General features: G+C 37.3%; 1 protein-coding gene across 50 annotated transcripts in view; it reads right to left on the bottom strand.

The window, feature by feature from the left end:
* The window catches only part of PCM1 (pericentriolar material 1), a 109,032-nt gene that overhangs the window by 32,175 nt on the left and 64,722 nt on the right, over positions 1 to 12,135 (bottom strand). For all 50 annotated transcript variants that reach the window (XM_045397923.2, XM_074000358.1, XM_074000368.1 and 47 more), the window contains 3 exons: positions 9,636 to 9,756; positions 7,925 to 8,083; positions 6,071 to 6,207 (listed from right to left, as the gene is read on the bottom strand). In XM_045397923.2, coding sequence (XP_045253858.2) covers positions 6,071 to 6,207; positions 7,925 to 8,083; positions 9,636 to 9,756 — 417 coding nt within the window. The remainder of the gene's footprint in view (positions 1 to 6,070; positions 6,208 to 7,924; positions 8,084 to 9,635; positions 9,757 to 12,135) is intronic.

Below are 12,135 nucleotides of genomic sequence, written 5' to 3'. Positions count from 1 at the left end.
ATTCCTTTATGATCTGGAACACAATAGGGATGCCCACTTTCACCACTGTTATTCAACATAGTCCTGCAAGTCCTAGCTAGAGTAATCAGACAAGAGAAAGAAATAAAGGGAATCCAAATTGGAAAGGAAGAATCAAATTATCCTTGTTTGTTTATAATATATATAATCTTATACTTGGAAAAGCCTAAAGACTCCACAAGAATACTATTAGAACCGATCAACAAATTCAGTAAAGTTGCAGCATATAAAGCCAACACACAAAAATCAGCAGCATTTCCATATGCCAACAGTAATCTCATTTACAACAGACACAAATAAAATTAAATATCTAAGAATTAACCAAATAAGTGAAAGATCTCTACAATGAAAACTATAAAACACTGATGAAAAGAAATTTTAAAAGACACAAAAATGGAAAGATATTCCATGTTCATGGATTGGAAAATCAGTATTCTTAAAATGTCTGGGAATAGGAACAGCTCCAGCCTCCAGCTCCCAGCGTGAGCGACACAGAAGACAGGCGATTTCTGCATTTTCAACTGAGGTACCGGGTTCATCTCATTAGGGCATGTCGGACAGTTGGCCCTGGTCCATGGGTGCAGCCCCACCAGCGAGAGCTGAAGCAGGGCGAGGCATCGCCTCACCTGGGAAGCGCAAGGGGTAAGGGAATTCCTTTTCCTAACCAAAGGAAATTGAGACACACAACACCTGGAAAATCGGGTAACTCCCACCCGAATACCACGCCTTACCAAGGGTCTTAACAAACAGCGCACACCAGGAGATAATATCCCACACCTGGCCCAGAGGATCCCATGCCCACGGAGCCTCCCTCATTGCTAGCACAGCAATCTGAGATCTAACTGCAAGGCGGCAGTGAGGCTGAGGAGGGGCGCCCGCCATTGCTGAGGCTTAAGTAGGTAAACAAAGCCACTGGGAAGCTCGAATTGGGTGGAGCCCACCGCAGCTCAAGGAGGCCGGCCTGCCTCTATAGACTCCTCCTCTGGGGACAGGGCATAGCTAAACAAAAAGCAGCAGAAACCTCGGCAGAGGTAAATGCCCCTGTCTGACAGCTTTTAAGACAGCAGTGGATATCCCAGCACAGAGGTTGAGATCTGAGAACAGACAGACTGCCTGCTCAAGTGGGTCCCTGACCCGAGTGGCCTAACTGGGAGACATGCCCCACTAGGTGCAGACCGACACCTCACACCTCACACGGCAGGGTACACCCCTGAGACGAAGATTCCAGAGCAACAATCAGACAGCAACACTCGCTGTTCAGCAATATTCTATCTTCTGCAGCCTCTGCTGCTGATGACACTCAGGCAAACAGGGTCTGGAGTGGACCTCAAGCAAACTCCAACAGACCTACAGCTGAGGGTCCTGACTGTTAGAAGGAAAAGTAACAAACAGAAAGGACACCCACACCAAAAACCCATCAGTACATCACCATCGTCAAAGACCAAAGGCAGATAAAACCACAAAGATGGGTAAAAAGCAGGGCAGAAAAGCTGGAAATTCAAAAAATCAGAGCGCATCTCCCCCTCCAAAGGAATGCAGCTCATCACCAGCAATGGAACAAAGCTGGACGGAGAATGACTTTGACAAGTCGAGAGAAGAAGGCTTCAATCCATCAAACTTCTCAGAGCTAAAGGAGGAACTACGTAACCAGCGCAAAGAAACTAAACATCTTGAAAAAAGAATGGATGAATGGATAACTAATCAATGCAGAGAAGACCTTAAAAGAACTGATAGAGATGAAAACCATAACACAAGAACTACATGACAAATGCACAAGCTTCAGTAACCGACTCGATCAACTGGAAGAAAGAGTATCAGTAACTGAAGATCAAATGAATGAAATGAAGCGAGAAGAGAAGTGTAGAGAAAAAAAGAGTAAAAAGAAATGAACAAAGCCTCCAAGAAATATGGGATTATGTGAAAAGACCAAATCTACGTCTGATTGGTGTGCCTGAAAGTGATGGGGAAAATGGAACCAAGTTGGAAAACACTCTGCAGGATATCATCCAGGAGAACTTCCCCAACCTAGTAAGGCAGGCCAACATTCAAATTCAGGAAATACAGAGAATGGCACAAAGATACTCCTCGAGAAGAGCAATTCCAAGACACACAATTGTCAGATTCACCGAAGTTGAAATGAAGGAAAAAATGTTAAGGGCAGCCAGAGAGAAAGGTCAGGTTACACACAAAGGGAAGCCCATCAGACTAACAGCAGATCTCTTGGCAGAAACTCTCCAAGCCAGAAGAGAGTGGGGGCCAATATTCAACATTCTTAAAGAAAAGAATTTTAAGCCCAGAATTTCATATCCAGCCAAACTAAGTATCATAAGTGACGGAGAAATAAAATCCTTTACAGACAAGCAAATGCTTAGAGATTTTGTCACCACCAGGCCTGCCCTACAAGAGATCCTGAAGGAAGCACTAAATATGGAAAGGAACAACAGGTACCAGCCATTGCAAAAACACGTCAAAATGTAAAGTCAATCAATGCTAGGAAGAAACTGCATCAACTAGCGAGCAAAATAACCAGCTAGTATCATAATGACAGGATCAAGTTCACACATAACAATATTAACCTTAAATGTGAATGGACTAAATGGTCCAATTAAAAGACACAGACTGGCAAATTGGATAAAGAGTCAAGACCCATCAGTTTGCTGCATTCAAGAGACCCATCTCACATGCAGAGACACACATAGGCTCAGAATAAAGAGATGGAGGAAGATCTACCAAGCAAATGGAAAACAAAAAAAGCAGGGGTTGCAATCCTAGTCTCTGATAAAACAGACTTTAAACCATCAAAGATCAAAAGAGACAAAGAAGACCATTACATAATGGTAAAGCGATCAATTCATCAGGAAGAGCTAACTATCCTAAATATATATGCACCCAATACAGGAGCACCCAGATTCATAAAGGAAGTCCTTAGAGACTTACCAAGAGACTTAGAGACTCCCATACAATAATAATGGGAGACTTTAACACCCCACTGTCAACATTAGACAAGATCAACGAGACAGAAAGTTAACAAGGATATCCAGGAATTGAACTCAACTCTGCACCAAGCGGACCTAATAAGACATCTACAGAACCCTCCACCCCAAATCAACAGAATATACATTCTTCTCAGCACCACATCACACTTATTCCAAAATTGACCACGTAGTTGGAAGTAAAGCACTCCTCAGCAAATGTAAAACAACAGAAATTATCACAAACTGTCTCTCAGACCACAGTGCAATCAAACTAGAACTCAGGACTAAGAAACTCAATCAAAACCGCTCAACTACATGGAAACTGAACAACCTGCTCCTGAATGACTACTGGGTACATAATGAAATGAAGGCAGAAATAAAGATGTTCTTTGAAACCAATAAGAACAAAGGTACAACATACCAGAATCTCTGGGACACATTTAAAGCAGTGTGTAGAGGGAAATTTATTCCTCAAGGATCTAGAACTAGAAATACCATTTGACCCAGCCATCCCCTTACTGGGGATATACCCAGAGGATTGTAAGTCATGCTGCTATAAAGACACACGCACACGTATGTTTATTGCGGCACTATTCACAATAGCAAAGACTTGGAATCAACCCAAATGTCCATCAGTGACAGACTGGATTAAGAAAATGTGGCACATATACACCATGGAAAACTATGCAGCCATAAAAAAGGATGAGTTCGTGTCCTTTGTAGGGACATGGATGCAGCTGGAAACCATCATGCTCAGCAAACTATCGCAAGAACAGAAAACCAAATACCGCATGTTCTCACTCATAGGTGGGAATTGAACAATGAGATCACTTGGACACAGGAAGGGGATCATCACACACTGGGTCCTATTGTGGGGAGGGTGTGGGGGAAGGGACAGCATTAGGAGATATACCTAATGCAAATGACGAGTTAATGGGTGCAGCACACCAACATGGCACATGTATACATATGTAACAAACCTGCACGCTGTGCGCATGTACCCTAGAACTTAAAGTATTAAAAAAAAAAAAAAGTCTGTACTCCCCAAAGCAATCTACAGATTCAATGCAATTGTGATCAAAATACCAATGACATTCTTCACAGAATTAGAAAAAAGAATCCTAAAATTTATATAGCACCACAAAAAAAGCTGAGAATAGACAAAGCTATCCTGAGCAAAAAGAACAAAACTAGAAGAATCACGTTACCTGCCTTCAAATTATACTACACAGCTATAGTAACCAAAACAGCATGGTACTGGCATAAAAACAACAGACACATAGACCAATAGAACAAAGAACTCAGAAACAAATGCACATACCTACAATAAACTCATTTTCAACAAAGGTGCCAAGAACATACACTGGGGAAAAGACAGTCTCTTCACAGTAAACAGTGTTGGGATAAATGGATATCCATAAGCAAAAGAATGAAACTAGACCTCTATCTCTCACCATATACAAAAGTCAAATCAAAATGGATTAAAGACATAAATCTAAGACCTCATACTATGAAACTACTATATGAAAACAGTGGGGAAACTCTGCAGGACATTGGTCTAGGCAAAAATTTCTTGAGTAATATCCCACAAGCACTGGCAACCAAAGCAAAAGAAGACAAACGGGATCACATCAAGTTAAAAAGCTTCTGCACAACAAAAGAAACAACAAAGTGAAAAGACAACCCACAGAATGAGAGAAAATATGTGTAAACCATCCATCTGACAAGGGATTAATAACCAGCATTATATAAAGAGTTCAAACAACTCTACAGGAAAAAATCTAATAATCTAATTTAAAAATGTGCAAAAGATCTGAATACACATTTCTCAAAAGTCCACATACAAATAGCAAACAGGCATATAAAAGGTTCTCAACATGATCACAGAAATGCAAATCAAAACTACAACGAGAAATCATCTCACCTGTTAAAATGGCACTTATCCCAAAGACAGGTAATAACAAATGCTGGTTAGGATGTGGAAACTCACCAGAAAAGGAAACTCTCATACACTGCTGGTGGGAATGTAAATTAGTACAACCCCTCTGAAGAACAGTTTAGAAGTTGCTCAAGAAACTAAAAATAGAGCTAGAGCTATCATATGATCCAGCAATCCCACTGCTGGGTATATACAGAAAAGAAAGGACATCAGTGTATTAAAGGGGTATCTGCACACCCATGTTAGTTGCAGTGCTGTTCACAACAACCAAGATTTGGAAGCAACCTAAGTGTCCATCAACAGATGAACGGATAAAGAAAATGTGGTACATACACACAATGGAGTACTATTCAGTCATAAAAAATAATGAGACCTTGTCATCTGCAACAACGTGGATGGAACTGGAGGTCATTATGTTAAGTGAAGTTAGCCAGGCACAGAAAGACAAACTTCTTTCTGTTTGTCTTTGTTCTCACTTGTGGGAGCTAAAAATTAAAACAATTTAACTCATGGAGATGAAGTGTACAAGGATGGTTACCAGAGGCTATGAAGGGCAGTAGGGAATAGGGGAGATGGTTAATGGGTACAAAAAGTAGAACGAATGAATAAGATGCATTATTTAACAGCACAATAGGGTGACTACAGTCAATAATTTATACATTTAAAAATAAAAGAGTATAACTGGATTGTATGCAACACAAAGGTTAAATGCTTGAGGGGATGGATACCCCATTTACCATGATGGGATTATTACATATTGCATGCCTATATCAAACTATTTCACATACCCCATAAATATATACATCTACTAAATACTCACAAAAATAAAAAATAAAATAAAATAAAAATAAAGGTAATAAATCCTGAAAAAATGCAGTAGAAAAATAATGATCTAGAAAGAAGTTTACGGTACAGTAAATGAAAAAAGCAGAATATGCACATGTGTACAAAATATTACTGAAAGGTTTACAGAATGTTGGTACGGCAAGCAAAACGTTGGCAGGGTAAAAAAATTATGGGTGATAGTTTTTTTTTCTTTTGTTTACCTATACCATTGAACTTTATCACAATAAGGTCTTTTGTACGAATTAAAAAACAAAACACAAAGTTTTGTTTATTTTTTAAAATAACTGCTTACCTTCAAAAAGGGAATGACTTCTTTCATAATTGCTTTAATTTGCCGGTCCAGCTGCTGAGTATCAATTCTAGGACATGGGACGGTAGAAACTTCACTTACAGGTTGTTGTGAACTATGATTTTCAATAATGGGAGTTTCTAATTTTTAAAAAGAAAACGATACATTAGCATAAAAAAGCCTATTATATATACATATATGCCTTAATGTTGAAATTTAAAGAATATTAAATTCTGATTTTATGCTAATACAAAGAAACATGTTTGTACTTTTAGCACCCCTATCAATTAAAGTAGTAAGAAAACGACTATATCACATATTTAAAATTTTTATACAGAATTAGTACTTCTAATCAATAAAACATATACCTTCTAAATCGAGTAACTGAAATCACAAAAATTCTAGAAGATAACACTGGAAAAATCCTTCTAGACACTGACTTAGGCAAAGACGTCATGACCAAGAACCCAAAAGCAAATGCAATAAAAACAAAGATAAACAGATGGAACTTAAAAAGTTTCTGCACAGCAAAAGAAATAATCATCTGAGTAAACAGACAACCCACAAAGTGTGAGAAAGTCTTTGTAAACTATGCATCTGACAAAGGACTAATACCCAGAATCTACAAAGAACTCAAATCAGCAAAAAAAAAAAAAAAAAAAGAAAAAAAGAAAAAAAAATCCCATCAAAAAGGGGGCTAAGGCCAGGTGTGGTGGCTCACAACTGTAATCCCAGCACATTGGGAGGCCGAGGTGGGCGGACCACTTGAGACCAGGAGTTCAAGACCAGCCTGGACAATATGCTGAAATCCCATCTCTACTAAAAAATACAAAACTTAGCTGGGCTTGGTGGCACATGCCTATAATCCCTGCTACTTGGGAGGCTGAGGCACGGTTCAGCCTGGCAGGCAGAAGATGCAGTGAGTTGAGGTTGTGTGACTGCACTCTAGCCTGGACAACAGAGCAAGACTGTGCTCAGATTAAAAAAAAAAAAAATAGTAGTAGTAGTAATAGTAGGCTAAGGATATAGACTATTCTCAAAAGAAGATACAGAAATGGCCATCAAACATATGAAAAAATGCTCAAAATCACTAATTATCAGGGAAATGAAAATCAAAGCACAAACTACAATGTGATACCATACTACTCCTGCAAGAATGGCCATAATTTAAAAATAAAAAAATAAGAGACGTTTAGTGTGGACATGGTAAAAAGGGAACACTTTGACAGTGCTGGTTGGCATGTAAACTAGTACAACCACTACGGAAAACAGTATGAAGATCTACCATTTGATCCAGCAATCCTACTACTAGGTATCTGCTGAGAAGAAGTCATTATATGAAAAAGATACTTGCATGAGCATGTTTATAGCAGCACAATCTGCAGTTGCAAAATATGGAACCAGCTCAAATGCCCATCAATCAACGAGTGGATAAAGAAAATGTGGTATATGTATGTATGTGTAGATATATACATATATTTATTTATACACCACAGCATACTACTTAACCATAAAAAGGAACAAAGTAATGGCATTCGCAGCTATCTGGATAGAGTTGGAGACCATTAATCTAAGCGATGTAACTCAGGAATGGAAAACCAAACATTGCACATGCTTACTCATAAGTGGTAGCTAAGGTATGAGGATGCAAAGGCATAAGCAGGATACAATGGACTTTGGGGTTTCAGGGAAAAGGGTGGGAAGCGGATGAGGGATAAAAGACTACACACTGGTTACAGTGTATACTGCTCAGGTGATGGGTGCACCAAAATCTCAGAAATCACCACTAAAGAACTTATTCATGTAACCAAACACCACCTGTTCCCCCCAAAACCTACTGAAAACAAAAATATATACCTTCTAAATTATTAACTGTAGTACTTGCATCAGCACCATCTTCATCCTCAATAATCCTGCAGGTGCATCTCATATTTGAGTTACTTTCAGCCTCAGTCTTCATGCGCTCATATTCCCTCATTCTGGCTAATGCTTGATCTAAGTGAATCACGGTGTTACCTGTATTTGGAACAAAAATAGTTTCTGAGTATGTAAAAGTGAACTTTTTCATATACTCCTCAAAATGCATTAATTAAAAAATGTCCAAACAAAAGGAAGGAAAATTAGCTTCAACAAGTTCTACACACTACACTACTTGAGTACTTCATATACATTATCAAACTTATTTAATCCTTAGAATAATCCTATAAAGTACATGACATTACTTTCATTCGCAGAAAACCTAAGTGAGTTGCTCAAGGTTTCACAGACAGTTCAATGTAGGAACAGGGCTTTAAACTTAGTTATCAAACTGTGAAGCCCATATTTATTTCACTACATTTTGCTGTTTCATTTAAACAATACAAGTAAATTCCAAAATGTCATGCAAATTCTGATGAAAACAATGCAACCTAAAACAAGCAAATTAGGTAAGAAAAAGGCCTATCAATGAAATTTCCCAATTCTATGTCTACTTCAGACACAGCTAGTGGTGCAGGGTTGTAAGAAGAAAAAAAAAAAAATCAATAAATGAAAGAAAATACATAGGAGTCAAAGTATTCTGGCAACTCAGAAAGGGAGGGACAACCTAAGGGAAGAGGGTTGGCCAGCTATACAGTCATTTTTCTCTGTAATGGGATGAACTCAATGCAGACCCAAATAAGTATTTACTTAGAAGTCAGCTAAGGCTCAGAGTCCTCAATAATTACAATAAGCAAAAGGAATACTTTTGTTTGGGCAAACAGCAGAAATGTAATGACAGGGCAAGGCTAAGCCATTTTCTTTATAGTGGAAAAATACCTTTGAAATTATCTAAATCTTCTCCTCATCACGTGAACAAACACTAGGGTAACAGGACATTTACATTATTTTATGAACTAAGTGCCCCGGATGGCAGAATGACTGAATTCTCAGGTATCTTTTGATTGGCCACAGCCTAGAAATGTATCAAGTATCTATATATTTTTCTTTTCCTTAAATTTCCTTTCCAAGTCTAGGACTCGAGTTTTTTCTCCTTTGGGGTCTGGCAACCCTCTAAACCTCTTTTGTTTTACAGCTGATGGGAGAGGAAAAAAAAAAAACAAAACAAAACCAACCATGTGTTATGCCTGAGAGTTACTTGAGGTTTTCACTACAGGTTATTTAAGAAATTTGACTGATTACCTCAAATTATAAACTTAACATTTTTATTAAAAATATGATTAGATGAGGACTGCATTGTTCCCATGAATTAACTAGATGACCTTAAACGATGACCTTTCCTTTAAGGAAAAGGAAATTAACATTTTCTGAACTCAAGCAAGTAAGTTCCATTATATTTTCACAAAAACATAGCAAGGTAGGTAAGATTCCCATTTCCTTAGTATATGCAGAGAGTCAAAAATGTCGGATGATTTGTCCACAGGGTTGAGTCAGAAGATTTTTGATTTTAGACTGACAGACAATTAAGTCCATATTCTTTCAACCACACACACTTCACCTTTCTAGACTTTTGTTTCCCTATCAATGCAATTCAAAGACTGGACCAGATAAACTTAAAGTTGTTTCTAAGATTATAAAAAACCCTGCTTACCTAGATCATCTGTTGCAAAAGGCTCAAAATTTGATGATACAGACAGGACACTAGCATTATCAGCATCATTCTGCTCACTTATTTTATGTGTTTCTCTTTCAAAGTTCTTCTCAAAAGTTTCCTAAGTTACAGTAAAACAAACAAACAAAAATCACTAGTACTTCTTTTAAGAATTTCACATTAAGGATTTAACAGAGATAACTAAGTATTTACATAAAATTGTACACCTAAAAGATATTCATAAGTTTCCTCAGTATTCTGTCCAAACAAGATAATATAACCAAAGTTATTAAATGTTGAATAGAGTCACAGAGAACAGTAACAGAAGTAGCCTTGCAGAGTATTTGTTATTATGTAGATAAACATACACAAACACAGCTACTGATTAAATTCTAATTTGGCAAAGTTAACATTTTTAATTATTTCTCTACTCTCAGGGACATTCTCCTATCTCCAAACGCTAACAATGTCTGGTAGCTTACTCTACCTGGCTGTCTCACATCTCTAGGAAAAAATATCACAACATCATTTGCATTTTTTAAAATAAACTTTATTGAAATATAATTTATATGCAATGCACTCACTTTAAAAGTACAGTTTGATAAGTTTTGACAAATATATACACTCATGTAACCAGATTCCCTAAAGACCATTTCCATTGGCCCAGGATGTTTCTTCACACCCCTCTACAGTCAATCTCCACCACACCCTACTCATGATTTCTATCACTGTAGATCAGTTCTGCTGATTGTAGAACTTCATACAAATGGAACCAGCCAGTATACACTCTTCGTTGTCTTGACTTCTTTCACTTAGTATGTTTCTGAAATGATTCCATGCTGTGTGTTTCAGAAGTTCATTATTTTTTAATGGCTGCATATATTCCACTGTATAGAAATACCACAGTTTGTTTATCCATTTATCTCTTGATGCTTCAGTTTGAGGCTATCATGACTAAAGATGCTATGAACATTAACGTACAGTGTTTTTGTGACACATATTTTCATTTCTCTTGGATGAACACCTAGAAGAGAAATTGCTGGGTCACATGCCACGTTTATGTTTGTAAGAAACTGCCAAACTGCTTTCCAAGTGGTTGTGCAATTTTACATTCTCATAAGGACTGTGAGGGTTCCAACTGTTCCACATTCTCACCAACACTTCTTATTGTCAATCTTTTCATTTTAGCCATTCTCGATGTGAAGTGGTATTTTCTGTGGCTTTAATTTGCATACTAGCCATTCATATATCTTCTTTCATTAAGTGCCTGTTCAAATCTCTTGCCCAGTTTTTAATGAGTTGTCTTACAACTGAGTTGTAAGCTTTATATAGTCTAGATACCAGACAGTTGTCAGATGTACATACTGGGATTATTTTCCCATAAGAGTATCTTTTGAAAACCAGAAAATTCCTATTTTTGTCAAGTCTAATTTATTAATTTCTTCTTTTATAGTTAGTGCTTTCTGTGCCCTAAGAAAACTTGGCCTATGTCAAGGTCATAATTTTCTCCCATTTTATTTTAAAAGTTTTAATAGTGTTGGCTTTTACAGGACTTTAGGTCATTTCAAATTAATTTTGTTTATAGTGGCAGGGTGTCTCACATTTTGATTATGACATTTTACAGTTGTGTTCTTTCCCTTAACTACTGATCTTTTTAAAGTTTCCTATCTTCAATTATGAAATCAAAGATTCGTCCCTGATTAAAGGAAATGTGGACATTAAGGAACATATTTTAGAAATAGGGAAACAATTTTTTTACTTCTTCAAGTAAGACTTGAAGACAGATGTGTTTTTACCATTTTATTATCATCAGGAGCAGGAGACGCAAAGTGTGTTCTTCTTCTTAAACCTCAATGTCTCCACTCCATCCTCCTTGACTTAAACTCCCAGACACCTAGTTTCACTTTCATTTCTCTCTTCCCTGGGCAAGACAGGTATCTCTTACACATCTTAATATATCTTTGTAAAAGCTTCAAAAATGGAGCTCAAGAAGCATAGAAGCATCTAGAGAATGAGGCTCTAAATCTGCCCAATACAAAAAACACCACATGGCTATTTAAATAAAATTTAAAACTTAGTTCCTCAGTCATAATAGCTACACTTCAAGTACTTGCTAGCATGTGGCTAATGACTACAGCATTAGAAAATGCAGACATAAAATAATTCCATCACTATAGAAAGTTCTACTGGATACTGCTGCTTCAGATCTGTGAGTGTCAACACTGGATGTTGTTGTGCTGCTGATTAACCGGCATTAGTAAAGGGAAGATGCTGACCTTAATGCTGAGTTTAAGTTTTGGAAGAAATATCAAAGAACTGATTTAGTCACTTAATTAAAGTAATACTAAACACAATTACTATCCCAAGTCCTTACTTGTCAAGTAGTATAGCATCTTTAAATTTCATTTGATTTTAAAACCTTCTTAGGTTAACTTTATCCTAAATTGTAGCTCAACTTTCAAAATGTGCTATCAATGGTGAAAACCAATGTGCTACAATC

Source organism: Macaca fascicularis, chromosome 8, assembly GCF_037993035.2.
Source record: "Macaca fascicularis isolate 582-1 chromosome 8, T2T-MFA8v1.1".
Classification (NCBI taxonomy): domain Eukaryota; kingdom Metazoa; phylum Chordata; class Mammalia; order Primates; family Cercopithecidae; genus Macaca; species Macaca fascicularis.
This window is presented reverse-complemented; position numbering and strand designations above follow the sequence as displayed.